The sequence below is a fragment of the Coregonus lavaretus genome (assembly GCF_964263955.1).
Source record: "Coregonus lavaretus genome assembly, chromosome: 7".
In the NCBI taxonomy this organism is placed as follows: Eukaryota; Metazoa; Chordata; class Actinopteri; order Salmoniformes; family Salmonidae; genus Coregonus; species Coregonus lavaretus.
In genome coordinates this window covers 20,931,709-20,951,816 of record NC_139994.1, presented here as the reverse complement: position 1 = coordinate 20,951,816, position 20,108 = coordinate 20,931,709, and the positions used below count along the sequence as shown (strand labels likewise).

The 20,108-nt window shown below is 41.4% G+C and overlaps 2 protein-coding genes across 2 annotated transcripts; one reads left to right on the top strand and one right to left on the bottom strand.

Annotated features, from left to right (window-relative positions):
- Positions 1 to 1,545: 1,545 nt before the first annotated feature.
- On the bottom strand, positions 1,546 to 5,127 carry LOC311132848 (uncharacterized protein). Its single transcript, XM_084166203.1, has 2 exons — positions 4,903 to 5,127; positions 1,546 to 3,979 (listed from the first exon to the last, which is right to left on the bottom strand). Exons 1-2 carry the CDS (start codon positions 4,974 to 4,976, stop codon positions 3,634 to 3,636), a joined length of 420 nt encoding a protein of 139 aa, XP_084022329.1. The 5' UTR covers positions 4,977 to 5,127; the 3' UTR covers positions 1,546 to 3,633.
- A 1,701-nt stretch (positions 5,128 to 6,828) lies between these two features.
- Positions 6,829 to 14,554, top strand: LOC311132323 (splicing factor 3B subunit 4-like). The gene is made up of 6 exons (XM_084165573.1): positions 6,829 to 6,875; positions 7,704 to 7,832; positions 8,183 to 8,725; positions 9,041 to 9,208; positions 13,683 to 13,844; positions 14,218 to 14,554. Exons 1-6 carry the CDS (start codon positions 6,842 to 6,844, stop codon positions 14,388 to 14,390), a joined length of 1,209 nt encoding a protein of 402 aa, XP_084021699.1. The 5' UTR covers positions 6,829 to 6,841; the 3' UTR covers positions 14,391 to 14,554.
- Positions 14,555 to 20,108: the final 5,554 nt, after the last annotated feature.

The following is a 20,108-nucleotide window of genomic DNA, read 5'->3' as shown; positions in this document are numbered from 1 at the left end:
AATAATCGCACCAACTGGAGTCACCTTCTCACCAAGCTGCTTGGCGATGGTCTTGTAGCCCATTCCAGCCTTGTGTAGGTCTACAATCTTGTCCCTGACATCCTTGGAGAGCTCTTTGGTCTTGGCCATGGTGGAGAGTTTGGAATCTGATTGATTGATTGCTTCTGTGGACAGGTGTCTTTTATACAGGTAACAAGGTGAGATTAGGAGCACTCCCTTTAAGAGTGTGCTCCTAATCTCAGCTCGTTACTTGTATAAAAGACACCTGGGAGCCAGAAATCTTTCTGATTGAGAGGGGGTCAAATACTTATTTCCCTCATTAAAATGCAAATCAATTTATAACATTTTTGACATGCGTTTTTCTGGATTTTTTTTATTTGTTCTGTCTCTTACTGTTCAAATAAACCTACCATTAAAATTATAGACTGATTATTTCTTTGTCAGTGGGCAAACATACAAAATCAGCAGGGGATCAAATACTTTTTTCCCTCACTGTATACGCTTCCCATAGAAAAATTGAAAGGACAAAAAAACATTATCAATGTAGAATCTCCATCATAAGTGCTCCATGGAAAGTGTTTTTAGTCCAGGACTAGGCTTAATCTGGGTCCGGAGAACTATCCCTTTTAGCCATTATGAAATATCAGTGGATTCTTCTTGAATTCTTTTGAATTTTACAGGGGCTTTACCATACCGGTATGAAATGTTATCTAGTCATGCGATCTGCTACTCTGAAATTCTCTTGAAATAGGCCCATTTAGAAAACACATTTATTCAGGGGTCAGAACACACAGAGAATCCACTAATGTACACATTGAATACCAGTAAATGCCTATGTCATATCACAATGGGCATATCACACTGACAGCTACAGTAAAGAATGAATGCGAATATAATCTCCTCTTGGGTTTAACATTGTATCCTACTGTAGCTTCATGCAATTTTCTATGGTATTTTTTATTTTAATTTTTATAAGCAGAGAAAAAGGTTTAGCTAACTTGCCCTAACTTTCCTGAATGTGATCATATCACAATAGCAACAGCAGCGCAAAATAAGTTGACGAGATGTCCATGTGACAGAATGCCTAAGATGGACATAATTACAGTCTTGGATAGCATTTACATTGCTTCTTCTTTCATTGACAGTATCGGTTAGTGTTTTTAGTTTTCCTACCAAGCCAGGGTTAGGCATTTCTCGTGGTTCTCAATTTCTATAGACCTGCCACCTGTTTCTACAAACAAAAGCTATATAACTTGAAGTGCAATCCATTGTATGCTTGTCCTAATTAAATCAAGAAATGAACCTTTTGTTAAAACATACACTACCGTTCAAAAGTTCGGGGTCACTTAGAAATGTCCTTGTTTTCGAAAAAAAAGCAATTTTTTGGTCCATTGAAATAACATAAAATTGATCAGAAATACAGTGTAGACATTGTTAATGTTGTAAATGGCTATTGTAGCTGGAAACTGCAGATTTTTAATGGAATATCTACATAGGTGTACAGAGGCCAATCTATCAGTTGCAAAGAAAAAGCCATATCTCAGACTGGCCAATAAAAATAAAAGATTAAGATGGGCAGTCTGAGATATGGCTTTTTCTTTGCAACTCTGCCTAGAAGGTCAGCATCCCGTAGTCGCCTCTTCACTGTTGACGTTGAGACTGGTGTTTTGCGGGTACTATTTAATGAAGCTGCCAATTGAGGACCTGTGAGGCATCTGTTTCTCAAACTAGACACTCTAATGTATTTGTCCTCTTGCTCAGTTGTGCACCGGGGCCTCCCACTCCTCTTTCTATTCTGGTTAGAGCCAGTTTGCACTGTTCTGTGAAGGGAGTAGTACACAGCGTTGTACGAGATCTTCAGTTTCTTGGCAATTTCTCGCATAGAATAGCCTTCATTTCTCAGAACAAGAATAGACTGATGAGTTTCAGAAGAAAGTTATTTGTTTCTGGCCATTTTGAGCCTGTAATCGAACCCACAATTGCTGATGCTCCAGATACTCAACTAGTCTCAAGAATGCCAGTTTTATTGCTTCTTTAATCAGCACAACATTTTTCAGCTGTGCTAACATAATTGAAAAAGGGTTTTCTAATGATCAATTAGCCTTTTAAAATGATAAACTTGGATTAGCAAACACAACGTGCCATTGGATGCTGATAATGGGCCTCTATACGCCTATGTAGATATTCCATTAAAATCTGCCGTTTCCAGCTACAATAGCCATTTACAACATTAACAATGTCTACACTGTATTTCTGATCAATTTGATGTTATTTTAATGGACATAAAAATTGCTTTTCTTTTCGAAAACAAGGACATTTCTAAGTGACCCCAAACTTTTGAACGGTAGTGTACATAGTCAGGTACATAATTATTGGCACCCGTTAATAAAGATGAGCAAAAAAGACTGTATAAAATAAATAATACAAATACTAAGCTATATTGCATGGTCAAAAAAATGCACCACCATATTTTACCGTAGTATGAGGTACTTTTCTGCTAATGCTTCTGTTTTTCAATGCCAAACCCACAACTCTTGTGTGCGGCCAAAGAGTTCTATTTTCATGTAATCTGACCTGTCCTGGTCAGATTAGCAGGACATTTTAGCCAAAACCCTGGTTGCCTCTGCCAGGAGAAGGCTGACACTTGGCTGCAAGTAGATACCTGACTGTATTTGTGTTAGCTATTGAAAATCATATTTCATGAAGTGTCTGGTAGATGTATTCTCCCATCATGCTTATTTGTGTGAATCATATATATTTTTAGTATTTTTCTTTTAAATGTACGGTGTGTTACCGATGGTTTTTATGGCAGTTGTCTGCTCACCATTAATCACATACATTGTAAAAAAAAAAAAAAAAAGTTTGGTTTGTGTACTTCCGGAATTAAGTTGTTTAATGTTTGGGTCCCACTTTTATATAAAGTGTAGCTAAAACAACCAATCTTACATGGTTATTAATTACATTGGCAGGTATGTTGTTCACATTGTTGTAAGAGTATGTTGTCCAATTTCAGTTTTATAAATGTAATTTGTAACCAAATTGTTCAAATGTGTACCTACACTGTAATTACACTAAACCTGTCTGTGTAATTACCATGTAAATACATGTTTTAGCGACACTTAATATAACTTGGGACTAATGTTTGGGTGTTATTCCTTTTAACACAGGTTGCAATCTTTTTATAGACTGTTCAGTCATGTTATTACCCTGCCTTCTCGCTTATCAAGATGTGCATGATACATAAATCCATTTGTACAAAATGTGATCTATATAAACTTTGTTTGTTTTATACAATCCTTATGTATTTTATATGACCAGTTTTAAATTGTTACTTTTTTACTCAATGTAGGTTTGTATTTAGATTTATATACATAAAATGCAATAAAGCAGCCAAAAACAACCCTCACTGCTTCCAATGTCATCCATTATGAAAGAAATAAAGAAAATACAAATGTAGTTTGCTGGAGCACACTTCCTCATGAAAAAGTCAGTTCTCCTAAAAGAAATCTGAAAGAAAAAAAAACAGAATCTCTGATTAAGTCTGTTTTTCCACTAAACAGACTACAAAGTGGCTTTCTACTTTCTTACTTCAATTCCCAGAGTCCTCTTCCCTGATGACCTGCATTAGTAGAGCTAAGGTGAGGATGTGGGGGAGGAGGGATCGTTGAAGCCCACAGACACAGTGGGGGGGCTATTACTGCAGAGCCGTGGCTCAGGCACTGTGCCTCCCAGCTGACGGATAGAGTTGCACATAGGACAGGGGTAGTCCGAGAGGCCCTCGATGTCCTTGAAAGCCTGGTTAATGATGCAGCCTCTGCACTGGTCACAGTAGAAGTGTCCGCAGACCAGGCGCTGCAGCCGAGCCTCGTAGGAGATGCAGCTTTGGCAGTGCGGTGTGTCGAGGTCCAGGGAAAGACTACAGGTCTGAGGGCTGCTCTCCTTCCTGGCAACATGTACCACTGTCACCTCCGCTTGTGAGCTGTTTCAGGAGGAAGAAGGAAACAAATGTTAATTACCTCTTAAAAAGACCTAGCTACCATTAATTTCAGTCTTATAATATACAGTATACACTCCCCTATGTATTTATTTGGGCAGCGAAGGTAAAACTTTTAATTTGGCTCTATACTCCAGCATTTTGGATTTGAGATCAAATGTTTCATATGTGGTGACAGTACAGAATGTCATCTTTTATTGGAGGGTATTTATCTGTTTAACCATTTAGAAATTAAAGCACTTTATGTATCTAGTCCCCACATTTGAAGGTGTCATAAGTATTTAGACAAATTCACTGTATTAAAGTATTCAAAAGTTTTGTATTTAGTCCCATATTCCTAGCATGCAATGACTATGTCAAGCTTGTGACTCGACAAACTTAGAAGCATTTGCAGTTTGTTTTGGTTGTGTTTTGGATTATGTTGTGCCCAATAGAAATGAATGGATAATAATGTATTGTGTCATTTTGGAGTCACTTTTTTGTAAATAAGTAAATACGTTTCTGAACACTTCTACATTAATGTGGATGCTACCATGATTACGGATAATCATGTATGAATCACGAATAATGATGAGAGAGAAAGTTACAGGCACAAAGATCATACCTCCAAGACATGCTAACCTCTCACCATTACCAATAACAGAGGAGGTAAAACAGATATGTATGAAAATACCCTAAAATAAAAGGTGACATTCTGTATTGTCCCTCATGAAATATGTGATCTCAAATCCAAAATGCTGGAGTATAAAGCCTAATTAAAAGTGGTAGCTTCACTGTCCAAATGAATATGTAGGGGAATAAGAGGCTATAGCTTTTAAACTGAACATGTAAATGTTACAACTTTTTACTATAACTCTCTTTGTCTGAGCATTATATAGCCTAAGTTACACAAAGTGGCAACCACTCACCTCTGAGCAGTAGATTTTGCACGTCGGGAACAATCAAAGCCCATGGCAGCAAGGAGTCCACGCATTAAGTCCATGTGAGACCTTTCATGATACCTCTGGCAAGCCAAAGTAGAGGCAAATTAATTGTCCTGTTTGTTGTCAATTTTTCTCACTAAACCAAGGAGCCTATAGCCAGAGGAGCCTATATCCCATATACATTTAACTCAAGTTGTTAGTGATTCCTGTAACATTGACTTGAAACAACTATTTAAGTAGTCAGTTAAGTGAACAAACTTGTTCTGAAACCGGCACAGCCAGATATGTGGCCACTTTATCTTATCCAAGAAGTCACGCTCAAGTGAGATGTAAACTCGAGGAGCCTGTTTTGCAGGTGTTTCCATTAAGATACAGTCACTGTTAGACAGCCATTGATAATTACACAGGAGTGCATAGCCTGAACCCGAAAGTCAGACATAATAAGAGATACCATTATAATACATTGTCAAACAGGCAGAGACAAAGGTATAGGCCTATGAAAATGTTACAATGTATTTGACTGTTTTTAGCCAGACCATTTGGCATTTGTCCAATGTTATGTTAAAGCCAAGATTTCCATATAAATGTAACCCCTCTCAAATTCATACACAGTGCTATAGATGCAAGGACAGCCTGATCCACATGGCATCTGTTTAGGCACATAATTTTAATATAATAGAGTAATATAATTGAAACCTTATTTTGAGTTATGATATGATAGGGTAAAACAGTTGTAAGCTCAAGAGTTATCAACAATATAGGCATAATTACCAGATTGCCAGACTGTAGGTAGCTCTACAGTAAGGTTCCCCAACTAGCGGGCCGCGGCACCTCCCCCTCCCCAATGTTTTCTGAGCAAAAAAATAAACTAAATCATTAATTGTTGTAAATAAAATAATGGAAAAACACTAGGAAATCAGCTCCAAGTGATTTTAATTTAGGAAATCTGTTCCCAAGTATTCCCACGCAGAATAGAGAGACACGTGATCATATACAAATGTAAGCAAGGTTTGAAATGATTATGTTTTAGTCAAATGTTATATCTGTTTGGGCTTCTTGCAGTCAATTTGCAGTCTACTAATTATTTGTAATTATGTTCCAGCCCACCGATCATCTACTCAAGAAGAAATCGGCCCACGGCTGAATTTAGTTGAAGGCCCCGTGTAGCTCAGTTGGTAGAGCATGGCGCTTGCAACGCCAGGGTTGTGGGTTTGATTCCCACGGGGGGCCAGTATGAAAAATGTATGCACTCACTAACTGTAAGTCGCTCTGGATAAGAGCGTCTGCTAAATGACTAAAATGTAAGATCCCTGCTCTACAGGGCCAATCCACAGTTGAAACAATAACAAAGTTTTGTGAAAAAGTTGAGGGATGGGCCTGGAGAAATGTAACCACTCTCAAATTAATAGACAGAGCTATGGATGCAAGGACTGACCATACATTATATCAATATTATAGTTTTAACCATGTTTTGAGGCTTTACAGTGTTTGTTTACATTTACATTGTTTGAAGACATTGGAGTAAAACAAGCTTATATTTTGGGTTCTGATGTGGTACGACTAAGCTCATGAGGCATTCATTCATAAGTTATATTCTTCAAGAATCAATGGGTATATATCATTAATTTATACATCCAAAAATGGATGTACTAACTGTAGATGGCCCCTATAAAGACTGCACGATTCAGCACGATATTGGCAAAAAAAAATACAGAAAATAATGAAATGTAATATTAGCAAAGAGTGTATTCTTTATAATACGTGTGTGGGGGGCAGCTGCATCTTGAATGAGAGCTCACCGGTACAGACAGCCCACCACTAGAGGGCGACTTGATCTAATTGCGTTATTTGGTTTTGCCGGATAGGTTTCTTGCCCATCAGATGAACAACTTCCGCATAACGCTGCCCTCACGCCGGATTTAACATGGCGGCGGGACCGATTTCGGAGCGAAACCAAGGTAGATAAGTCTTTGTATCTTACATTGAAATTCATCAAATGTATCCATACGAGTAGTTTCCATCACATCTGAACCAATGCCCTGAACATTTTAGCTATAAATCTAGCAGCTAGCCATATGACGGACTCGACCGATTTGTCTCTGATGAATCCGCCGGACTATGAATGGGTAACCAGCTCAATGCAGGGCCATATATCTAACGTTAAATGGCACTGGCTCAAAGAGGGTAACGTTAGCTAGCTGAACATGTTCCTAGGTTAACTTCGCGCTTTGGGCGCACACCATTTTTTACATTTAAGTAATTTAGCAGACGCTCTTATTCAGAGCGATTTATATATATATTGACACATACACTGGATAGGTGCAGTGAAATGTGTTGATTTACAGAGTCAGACATAGTAGTACGGTGCTCCTGGACCAATTAAGATTAAATTACTTGTTCAAGGGCACATCAACAGATTTTCCATCTAGTCGGCTCGGGGATTCGAACCGGCAACCGTTCGGTTACTGGCCCAATGCTCTTAACCGCTAGGCTGCACACTAATTATAGTCCCTGTCTTTGGCAAAACTGCGCTCGTTTTGCAGGGTTTGTGCTCTTGGACCACAGACGGGATGTAACACCATCCTTTGCGTGGAAACTAGATTTAATGCTTTCTTGTGCACTGTTCGGTAATGTAAGCAATGCCCAAGTAATAGGAACCGATTATGGATATAGGATATAGCTTCCAACATGGGAAAGGTGTTGCTAAAAGCAGGACCATAACAAGGTCTAATGTTTGGGCTTATACCCATCCACTTCATGTGGTGTTGCTCTATCTGTCACTTTAGATGCCACTGTGTATGTGGGTGGTCTGGATGAGAAAGTGGCAGAGCCACTGCTGTGGGAGCTCTTTCTACAGGCTGGGCCTGTGGTCAACACACACATGCCCAAAGACAGAGTCACGGGACAACACCAAGGTAAGTAACACACATACTCATAAACAACGCATTGGTAACAAAACTGACACGTACTGTCAGTAAGACCAACCAGAAATGCTACACTTTACTGCAGTCCTAGGATTTATTTCATATGGTGAGGTGGCACACTCATGTTTGAAAATAAGAACTGTGTAAAACTAGCCTATGCAAAGAAGACAGATCATTGTAGATTAGGTCTATGCTATGAAAGCAAACCCATCACTTGTTGATGTCGTGTCATTTTTGGAGAGTCCTTTAGAGACAAATAGCCTGTAAAAAGTGCTGATCAGAAATATAACCGTTAAAGTCTTATTGAATGTTCCCTCTGTCTCCCCCCTCCCCTCCGTAAGGCTATGGCTTTGTTGAGTTCCTCAGTGAAGAGGATGCGGACTATGCCATCAAGATTATGAACATGATTAAACTATACGGCAAGCCCATCCGTGTCAACAAGGCGTCAGCGCACAACAAGAACCTGGATGTGGGCGCCAACATCTTCATTGGTAACCTGGATCCGGAGATCGACGAGAAACTCCTCTACGACACGTTCAGCGCCTTTGGGGTCATACTCCAGACGCCCAAGATCATGCGCGACCCGGACACTGGCAACTCCAAGGGATACGCCTTCATCAACTTTGCCAGTTTTGACGCCTCTGACGCGGCCATCGAGGCCATGAACGGCCAGTACCTGTGCAACCGACCAATTACGGTGTCATATGCCTTCAAGAAGGACTCCAAGGGCGAGCGGCATGGCTCGGCCGCTGAACGCCTCCTAGCTGCTCAGAACCCGCTTTCGCAGGCCGACCGGCCGCATCAGCTGTTCGCAGATGCACCGCCTCCCCCCTCTGCCTCGACGCCTGTCCTCACCACCCTGGGAGCTGGGATGCCCATGCCTGGTAAGTGTGTGTGTGCGTGCAAGTGGGTGCACCAGGGTTGAAGAATTTGATTTCAGCTTCCTAAATCCTTCATGTATTTCGTGGGGGTACTTAGATAGTAATCCTATTGCCTTGTATAGCTTAGCCATAGATTGTGCTCCGTAGATTTGTAAGAGTAAGAATGACAAAAACGTGATTATCCTCAATGTGAAAATTTGATGTTGGCTTCACAATACCTTGACTATAACATCAACACAACATTAAAACATCTACATCAAGAACATTTTAATTCAACTTGACGAAAATGTGCAATTTCTCTCTGATCTTAATTTCCAGGCATGCCCCCTCCTGGTGCCTTCCCTCCTGTGCCACCCCCCGGATCCATGCCTCCTGGCATGCCCCCCGGCATGACCATGCCCCCAGCCCCAGGTACACCAGGACCCCAGGGAGGGGGCTCAGGCCCCCCACCTGGCCCGCCACCCTTCCACCAGGGCATGCACCCGGGTAAGTCACTCACCCTGACCATATAATTAGAATGAGTACAACTGTCAGGAAAAGCTTGCCCAGATTGTTAAATATTGGAATTTTAAATTGTAGTGTGTGGAATTTTAAGTTACTGCTACCTCTGGTAAAAGGAAGAGAGCCTGTTGTGTGCGATGAGGTGCATTAATATACTACATGGCCAAAAGTATATGGGCACCTGCTTGTCGAACATCTCATTCCAAAATCATGGGCAGTGATATGGAGTTGGTCCCCGCTTTGCTGCTATAACAGCCTCCACTCTTCTGGGAAGTCTTTCCACTAGATGTTGGAACATTGCTGCAGGGACTTGCTTCCATTTAGCCGCAAGAGCGTTAGTGAGGTCGGGAACTGATGTTGGGCGATTAGGCCTGGCTCGCAGACGGCGTTCCAATTCATCCCGAAGGTGTTTGATGGGGTTGAGGTCAGGGCTCTGTGCAGGCCAGTCAAGTTTTTCCACACCGATCTCGACAAACCATTTCTGTATGGACCTCGCTTTGTGCACGGGGGCAATGTCATGTTGAAACAGGAAAGGGCCTTCCCCAAACTGTTGCCACAAAGTTGCAAGCACAGAATCGTCTAGAATGTCCATTGTATGCTGTAGCGTTAAGATTTCTCTTCCCTGAAACTAAGGGGCCTAGGCCGAACCATGAAAAACAGCCCCAAACCATTATTCTTCCTCGACCAAACTTTACAGTTGGCAATATTAGGGCTGTTGCGGTGACCGTATTACCGCCATACCATCGGTCACGAGTTATGAAGGCAGTCAAATTCCATGTGACCGTTTAGTCACGGTAATTGGGCTTCTCCAAGCTCTGATGCTGCTGATGGTCATTAGTAGCCTACCAAACTTGCTCACTGCCTGGTACTCAGCACTCTATTGTCCCTCTAATCACTCTGACATCAATGCAAATGTAGTGGAAAATCTAATCAAATCAAATTTTATTTGTCACATACACGTGTTTAGCAGATGTTATTGCGGGTGTAGCGAAATGCTTGTGCTTCTAGCTCTGACAGTGCAGTAATATCTAACAAGTAATATCTAACAATTTAACAACATACAGTGCCTTGCAAATGTATTCATCCCCCTTGGCGTTTTTCCTATTTTGTTATATTACAACCTGTAATTTAAATTGTTTTTTATTTGGATTTCATGTAATGGACATACAAAAAATAGTCCAAATTGGTGAAGTGAAATGAAAAAAACAACTTGTTTCAAAAAAATCTACAAAATAAATTACGGAAAAGTGGTGCGTGCATATGTATTCACCCCGTTTGCTATGAAGCCCCTAAATAAGATCTGGTGCAACCAATTACCTTCAGAAGTCACATAATTAGTTAAATAATCCACCTGTGTGCAATCTAAGTGTCACATGATCTGTCACATGATCTCAGTATATATACACCTTTTCTGAAAGGCCCCAGAGTCTGCAACACCACTAAGCAAGGGGCACCACCAAGCAAGCGGCACCATGAAGACCAAGGAGCTCTTCAAACAGGTCAGGGACAAAGTTGTGGAGAAGTACAGATCAGGGTTGGGTTATAAAAAAATATCAGAAACTTTGAACATCCCACGGAGCACCATTAAATCCATTATTAAAAAATGGAAAGAATATGGCACCACAACAAACCTGCCAAGAGAGGGCCGACCACCAAAACTCACGGACCCGACAAGGAGGGCATTAATCAGAGAGGCAACAAAGAGACCAAAGATAACCCTGAAGGAGCTGCAAAGCTCCACAGCGGACATTGGAGTATCTGTCCATAGGACCACTTTAAGCCGTACACTCCACAGAGCTGGGCTTTACGGAAGAGGGGCCAGAAAATAGCCATTGCTTAAAGAAAAAAATAAACACCTTTGGTGTTTGCCAAAAGGCATGTGGGAGACTCCCCAAACATATGGCAGAAGGTACTCTGGTCAGATGAGACTAAAATTGAGCTTTTTGGCCATCAAGGAAATGCTATGTCTGGCGCAAACCCAACACCTCTCATCACCCCGAGAACACCATCCCCACAGTGAAGCATGGTGGCAGCATCATGCTGTGGGGATGTTTTTCATCGGCAGGGACTGGGAAACTGGTCAGAATTGAAGGAATGATGGATGGCGCTAAATACAGGGAACTTCTTGAGGGAAACCTGTTTCAGTCTTCCAGAGATTTGAGACTGGGACGGAGGTTCACCTTCCAGTAGGACAATGACCCTAAGCATACTGCTAAAGCAACACTTGAGTGGTTTAAGGGGAAACATTTAAATGTCTTGGAATGGCCTAGTCAAAGCCCAGACCTCAATCCAATTGAGGATCTGTGGTATTACTTAAAGATTGCTGTACACCAGCGAAACCCATCCAACTTGAGGGAGCTGGTGCAGTTTTGCCTTGAAGAATGTGCAAAAATCCCAGTGGCTAGATGTGCCAAGCTTATAGAGACTTGCAGCTGTGATTGCTGCAAAAGGTGGCTCTACAAAGTATTGTTTTTTTTGTCTTATTTCTTGTTTGTTTCACAAAAAAAATATTTTGCGTCTTCAAAGTGGTAGGCATGTTGTGATGATACAACCCCCCCCCCCCCCAAAAAAAATCCATTTTAATTCCAGGTTGTAAGGCAACAAAATTGGAAAAATGCCAAGGGGGGTGAATACTTTCGCAAGCCACTGTATACCCAATACACACAAATCTAAGTAAGGAATGGAATTAAGAATATATACATATATGGACAAGCAATGACAGAGGGGCATGGACTAAGATACAGTAGAATATTATAGAATACAATATATAAACTCAGCAAAAAAAGAAACCTCCCTTTTCCAGGACCATGTCTTTCAAAGATAATTCGTAAAATTCCAAATAACTTCACAGATCTTCATTGTAAAGGGTTTTAACACTGTTTCCATTGCTTGTTCAATGAACCATAAACAATTAATGAACATGCACCTGTGGAACGGTCGTTAAGACACTAACAGCTTACAGACGGTAGGCAATTAAGGTCACAGTTATGAAAACGTAGGACACTAAAGAGGCCTTTCTACTGACTGAAAAACACCAAAAGAAAGATGCCCAGGGTCCCTGCTCATCTGCGTGAACGTGCCTTAGGCATGCTGCAAGGAGGCATGAGGACTGCAGATGTGGCCAGGGCAATAATTGCAATGTCCGTACTGTGAGATGCCTAAGACAGCGCTACAGGGAGACAGGACGGACAGCTGATTGTCCTCGCAGTGGCAGACCACGTGTATCAACACCTGCACAGGATCGGTACATCCGAACATCACACCTGCGGGACAGGTACAGGATGGCAACAACAACTACCCGAGTTACCTAGCATAAAGACAACTCGGAGTATGCTATTCTGTTCTTCTGTTCTTCTGAAATAGACTACATTTTCTTCATATCATGTTTCTTTAGACCTGTCTAAAATAAATAATGGATTTATTGTAAAGGTGTAGGCTATATTACATGGATTTATTATACTTTTTTTAAATGTAGATGTTCCTAAGGTCTGCATCAGTAGCTTGTAGGCTATGTGTGGAAGCCAGGAGATGCTAAATATGTTTGTTAATTAACGGTCAATTACCGTGAGACCGACAGTTATTTGCTTGACAATCACCGGCTGACGAAATGTCATGATCGCCACAGCCCTAGGCACTATGTCTTCAGGCAGGTAGCGTTCTCCTGGCATCCGCCAAACCCAGATTAGGCCGTCGGACTGCCAGATGGTGAAGCGTGATGCATCACTCCAGAGAACGCGTTTCCACTGCTCCAGAGTTCAATGGCGGCGAGCTTTACATCACTTCAGCCGACGCTTGGCATTGCGCATCTTAGGCTTGTGTGTGGCTGCTCGGCCATGGAAACCCATTTCATGAAGCTCCTGACGAACAGTTATTGTGCTGACGTTGCTTCCAGAGGCAGTTTGGAACTCGGTAGTGAGTGTTGCAACCGGGGACAGACTAATTTTACGCGCTTCAGCACTCGGCGGTCCCGTTCTGTGAGCTTGTATGGCCTACCACTTTGCAGCTGAGCCGTTGTTGCTCCTAGACGTTTCCACTTCACAATAACAGCATTTACAGTTGACCGGGGCAGCTCTAGCTTTTCAGACATCTGACGAACTGACTTGTTGAAAAGGTGGCATCCTATGATGTTGCCACATTGAAAGTCACTGACCTCTTCAGTACGGGCCATTCTACTGCCAATGTTTGTCTATGGCGATTGCATGGCTGTGTGCTCGATTTTATACACCTTTCAGCAACAGGTGTGGCTGAAATAGCCGATTCCACTAATTTGTAGAGGTGTCCATATACTTTTCGACATGTAGTGTAAATGTCATTTAGCAGACTCTTTTATCCAAAGCGACTTAGTCATGCGTGCATGCATTTTACGTAATCGAACCCACTATCCTGGCATTGCAAGCACCAAGCTCTACCAACTAAGCAACTGAGGACCACCACCAATTATATTGTTCATGTCCAACAGGAATGCCCCAGATGCCCATGCACCCTCATGGCCATCCTCCAGGTATGGTGCCTCCACCGGGCCCCCCAGGATCCAACCAGCACCGGGCGCCTCCACCCCCCGGCATGCCCCCTCATCCACACATGGGCATGCCACCGAGAGGGCCCTATGGGCATCCCATGGGTAAGTGCTGTGCCTTCACAAGGCTAGTGGTCAATTCAACTCAATACAGTTCAATAGTTGAAATCTCCTATCAGTTGGATAATTAATTGCCTGTTAGTTGACTTCTGATTCATGCAAAACAATTCACCACTTTTCGTTTCATCACTATTATTTTTCTTAAACATTAAAGCTACAGTCTGCAATTGTTACATCCATTTGGTACTTTAAAAAAATGTATTGTAAAGATTTTATTTTACACATTTGTCTAAAGGGACACAATTTAATTTTATGGATATCCAAGAGCTTTGTTTCCTGAAATCCTTGTTGAAATGTGCTGCTGTATGAGATGATATATCATTGTGTGAATCCCCTCTCTCTCTCCCCACCCACACAGGTCACCCCATGCATCCAGGCATGAGAGGACCCCCTCCTCCCATGCCCCCACCAGGCTACGGTGGGGGTCCCCCTCGTCCGCCTCCGTTTGGCTTCCAGAGGGGGCCTCCAATGCCACCAAGGCCCCCCGGCGGTCCACCTCGAGGCCCCATGAGAGGACCAATGCCCCCATAGAGTACGGAGGACCACAGCAAGGCGCATGACCATGCTTTCATTTAGCTTTTTTTGTTTCTATTCCAGAGTACAATTTGGAGACATGGTGTTGCTCCATTTTTTTTTTCATTTCATCTTCACTGTACAGATCCCAAACAAAGGTTCGGAATAAAGGTTTTTAATACAACAAATTGAGTCTTTCAATTGATGTAAAGTCATTTCAGTTCTCTTAGATGAGATTGAATTCAGAACATGCATCATGTCAATCAACTTGTGCTTTCCTAGTACAAACATAAGACACAAAATGTAGTTGGTCTCCTGAATAGGTTAGAAACCCCAAATGTGATCAAAAGGCCAGTCGTTTGTCACCATTGGTAGCCAGGAGAGATGGTGAGGCATGTCCATAATGACAAGGTTAATGGGATGGTTATGTTTTGACCAGACAAAGCACAAGTAAGTTGACAGGTTCCAGACCTAATGGAAACGAAAACCTCTTCACCTATATAAACCTGAAGTCTTTTTTATAAACCCCCCGAAGTACCCATAAACCCTCTAAATACAATGTTGCTATAGGCAGTGCTTTGAGAGAAAGCTTTGAGTAGATTACAAATACTAATTCTGCACTTGCTTCCAAAATAGAAAAAAACTATGTTTGTGCTGCTTCCATGTTGAATGCAGCACTCACTCTGTCTGTTGCCATGGTTATGGCAGATACCACTTGTCTGATGTAGTGGGTTATGGAGGAGGGTGTACAGGGCTGCATAATCCCACTGATATTTTAAGCAATTTCTGATAATTTAAATGAATAATATTGATTCTTGAAGATTAAAATTGGTCGATACCACCAAACCCCTTTTCCTAACCTTAACCTCAGTCTCCTAACCTGCTACGTTAATTATCTTAACCTGCTGCGTAAATTCTAAACTGCTACGAAAAAGTGCATTCCAGTCGTAGCTTTATCAAAGTGGTGTGAAAATAGTGTTTCTCTGTTTTTTAGGTGGATAATGTTCACTTACATTATGAATGAGACTTATTGTACTCATTCTGACCTATGATATTTACATTTTAATTATTAAGCAGTTATTTTAATGAGCGGTTAACGACTACAAACAAAATAGGCTTAAAACCCTATATTAGATTGGTAAATTAAACCCCCCTTAAAAATAAGAGTTAGCAATTTTCATAGCGGAAGAATAACATATTTTCTGCCTAACTGAGCTGGGCGGGCAAACCATGGGTATTCAATTAAGCTTACTGGTTTCCTCAGCATCTTGTCCTGTGATGTCATTATGTGGGATAGGCCAGTGTTTGGCGTAGAAACGGGCAGTTGTGTTGGAGATAGAGAAATATGGGGGTGGCACTTTGAAATTCAGCTCAGGAAGACGTGTCCAGTTACATGGAAGACATTGTTTGAGAGACCTCTTATGAATGCCTGTTTAAGGTCTACAGTGAGTCATGTTCCAACGATTATTTGTTTTTACAACTCATTATATTGAAGCTGTTCGATGCGAACATTGAATTGGAGCAGAGTAAAACAAATATTGGTAACTTAAGTGTAAGCTATCACTGAAAGGGAGGGAATTCCTAGTATAGGCTATACATGTTTGCATGCGTGGTAAATATCATTTTCATTTAGGCTATGTAGGCCTAATACAGCTAAAGCATAGGATACATTAGTCGATTTCAAACAAACATACCATCATGTTATGAATATTAAGTGTACACGTCATGGTTGCTTGCTTTCACATGTAGGCCTACACATTATTCGAATAGTGTTGGGGTGTGTGTGATGATGATGATGAGAGGGTGTGGTGGGCAACATCTAATGCGAAAACAAAATAGATGTTAATACTTGCAAATTGCTTGAAATACAGGTTAAGAGAAATGGTTCACTTGATAACCACTATATAGCCAATAAAATAGACCGTGCGTGAATGGTCTATTTATGCCGAGGACCAGAAAGGTTAGATGGGGGGGAGGGGATCCACGATGCTACGTTTGGTACCCACTGAGGTGGTATTTCTTGGTTCTCGCATCACGCTTCCTCTTCAGTCGGTTGGGGTTACAGGGAGCCTATCCACGTTTGAGCAGCAGCAGCATCAACGCACTGTCATCCTGTGGACAAAATTCAAGCTGGGGATATAGTGAAAGCCATATCCATAATTACGGTGAGATGATGCTGTTACCTTTACTAAAATGAAACTCAGCTAATTAGTTATAATTAGCCTACATTGGCCTACCCCGTTGTTAGATGAATCTGGATGTGCGTGCCTCCCAAAAGATCTTGCACACTGGCCACGATTTAGGAAGTGAAAGTCATCTCGTGTTTTATTGAAATGTATTTATGCGTCGATGCAGACTGAAATTGTGGATATTTCTTATAGCCTATTTAACGTGACAGTATCCTATCTAACATTATATACAAGTCATCCCTCAACCCTGCGTAAAAACGCAGTCACGACAATTTCATATCTCTTCAAATGAAGAGATTGGAACTGCGTTTGGTTTTAAATCCTTTATTTGACCGAAAATATGTTGAATATTGAATTTAGATAATTAAACAATTGAGCTAATTGCTTTAGTTCAGTTATAAAAGACGCGCTGTTTTTGTTGTACTGCATTAAATATTGAATTATTGGCTACTCCGAAATAAATTATATTGCTAGCATACTATACTAATTTCGCAGTCGTATCGCGCGTGAATGGAGACATTTGTTATAATTTTGCCATTGTCCTTCACATAGGCGATTCATCGTGATTGTGTTGGCGAGAGGGATGGTAAGGGGTGATTCCATGTCGACTGAATGCCAACCGTCCGTAATGCATGTTATTGGCAGACCATTTCTGACATAATAAACGGACATGTGTGACCATCATCTTGAGGTCGAATGAAAGCCGCCCTACTTTTGGCAAGACGTGCATGCTTTATCTATAACGACCTTGTCTCAGACAGGCGCCATTTGTTGCTGATGCTCAACGGGTTTACTATTTCCCTTAACAAATACATATTTCCTTAACCATTAAAATAAACATGCCTGCACACACCAATTAGCATAGATATAGTGTCTGCAGATTTAGATTTTTTGGAGAACATGGTCACAGCTTGCAGAGGCGTCATGCCCAGTGACACGTGCCCCCTCAGGTTTGTAAAAAAATTAAATATTTTTTATTTTAATTTTTTTCGCTGTAATACTACTAGCCACTTACCAATTTTATGAAGTTGGCTTTATCGAGCCCAGATAGGTTCCCAATCTCTCATAACTAGCTGCCAAGAAGCCATTGCAGGCTATATATCAAGTTAGAGTAGCTAGCTTGTCTAACTATCTTAGCTGGTATGCCTGCTGGCAAGGTTGGTAGACTTTAGAAAAGCAAGCAATAACTAAATGTACTGAATAAGACTCACCCAGGCTACCCATTGAACTCGTCAAGGGGACATTGGACTGTTGGACTGACAGTCACAGGGCCTCTGGTTCAGGTCCTGGTCGGGGCTACCCCCTTGAATTTGTCACATATTTTATACCTTTATTTAACTAGGCAAGTCAGTTAAGAACAAATTCTTATTTACAATGACGGCCTACACCGGCCAAACCCAGACGACGCTGGGCCAATTGTGCGCCGCCCTATGGGACTCCCAATCACGGCCGGTTGTGATACAGCCTGGAATCAAACCAGGGGGTCTGAAATGATGCCTCAAGCACTGAGATGCAGTGCCTTAGACCACTGCACCACTCGGGAGCCCAGTGCAGCCATTAAGAGTGTTCTATGGCGTGAGGGAATCGCTAGAGTAAAGTACTGGGACGCCAGGAGAGCGGGGTTTGCATTTTAGGACCAATATGTATTAAAGTTAGTCTTGTCCCCATCTCTGACCCCACATGTGTAACCGTGTGGACGTTACTGACTAAAATATAGCATATCTGGTGTGTGTATTTACAACGACAGTGTTTTTCTAAATAGATGAATGTGTTGTCATTGCTGTACCCAGTTTCATCCTCACTCTTGCTGCTTTTGGCAGGCACCTCTTAGTCTAATGGGTCACCCAGTGGCCCTTTAATCATTTTGTCTGCCACCCTGTTGTCAGGAAGGAATCCCCTGAAGAATGCTCTTGCTCTTGCTCTCACTTTCACTCTCGCTCTCACTCTCTCTCTCTCAATTTCTATCTCCTTTTTTCTCAATTTCTCTCTTCCATTCTGTCTGTGGATTGTATTGTGTCCTGTCTCACTTCCTTTGCTTTCTTCCTTCCCCTCACTATCACTCTCTATGTTTCTCTCCCCTCCCATCTGATCACAGTCTCGAACCTCCCAAAGCTTTGAAATCAATCTGATTCTCTGAACACAGTCTCGATGCAAAAAGTTAATCCTCTCACTCCTGTGCTATTGTTTTCCCTTCATATAATCCCAACACATGACATGAGAGGATTAATAATCCTCATTTGCCAGTTAAAGGAGTCACCGCTTTAAACACCCCAATATGGCATTCTAGGTAAAGAAGAGCATTAGAGCTTATCTCTAGTCCTTGTCAAAGATTAAGTGGGCAGCTGTTTCAACAAAATACATATAGTTACTGGGTGTCAGCCTTGTACAATGGGCTTTTGGTATTTTGCTGTCAAGGAAAATGTGGCCACTTCCATAGATTGAGATAATAATTAATTGTAAAAAGCAGAAAGATCAAATCACAAGGACATACAGCCCATCCCCCTGGGCAGTCAGTTCGAAACTTTGAATTTGAAGCTCAGTTACATTTTGACCCACCCATTTGATTCTGTAAAAAATGTAGATTCTTGTATCAACACATCTCTTCATCATTGTCTTACAAAATCCAATGCTATACTAATAAATGCTATATTTATTTGTTTCACATTTACAGAAAGAGACCATTGTAGGTTTACCGCTTTGATAGGCAGACGTACTGTAGATAAAATGCTCCCAAACAATATTGTTATCGTGATGTTGATTGTATCAAAATATTCCCACCTTCTCTAATGGTGGCAACCATTTAAAATCTGACTTTGCTGTAGTCAGGTTTTTGGGGAACAGGAAACTAGCTCTCAGTGCATATAGTATATGGCTTAAAAATGTTAGATCATGTGATGTGTTGTGGTCCCTATACACGCCTGCATCTTAACATGTGAGAGAGGCAATTTTCAAATAAAGCAGTATAAGTCAAAAGCAACATTATTTGTGCATTGCAATAATGCACACTTGGATTTATACTCTTACTTTCTATTATTTAAAATGTCCTTTCCATACGTTTGGAAAAATATTGTTTTTGACTTATCCATGAATGCACAGTCCACTAGGAATAGCTGCTACCCTTCTCAGTTTGTCCCTGCTATAGTTTCCCTGGTGTTGAGTTGTTATCAGATGGACACCAGAAACAAAATGTCAACAGGAGAACAGTAAGCTATTCCTAATCAGTTTAGAGAGTGCAAATTGAGATAAGATGCTCCTTGGCAACTGCTTAGAAATACGCTCCCCCTAGCAACAGGAACGGGCACTGTGCTCACTCATTTATTTAGCATTATAGAGATGGAATGCTACTTGAAGGGGCAATCTGGGATAAAAAAACAACAACAAATTGCTACCCCGCCACTTGTTTTGATAAAGAGCTGAGGGATGGAGCTATGGATGCAAGGACTCCATTAGATCACAATTATGGTTTCAAACATGTTTTGAAACTACAGTATTTGTTTACAATTATATTGACTCCAACCCTGATTCTGAAGTATGGTCCATGTGACTA

Bases quoted from the DNA above. Each gene is read 5' to 3' on its own strand.
- LOC311132848 (XM_084166203.1), bottom strand. From the start codon at position 4,976: ATGGACTTAATGCGTGGACTCCTTGCTGCCATGGGCTTTGATTGTTCC. The intron at 3,980-4,902 runs GTGAGTGGTTGC...CTCCTGAAACAG, and splicing joins GCAAAATCTACTGCTCAGAG to CTCACAAGCGGAGGTGACAG.
- LOC311132323 (XM_084165573.1), top strand. From the start codon at position 6,842: ATGGCGGCGGGACCGATTTCGGAGCGAAACCAAG. The intron at 7,833-8,182 runs GTAAGTAACACA...CCCCTCCGTAAG, and splicing joins AGTCACGGGACAACACCAAG to GCTATGGCTTTGTTGAGTTC. The intron at 13,845-14,217 runs GTAAGTGCTGTG...CCACCCACACAG, and splicing joins GCCCTATGGGCATCCCATGG to GTCACCCCATGCATCCAGGC.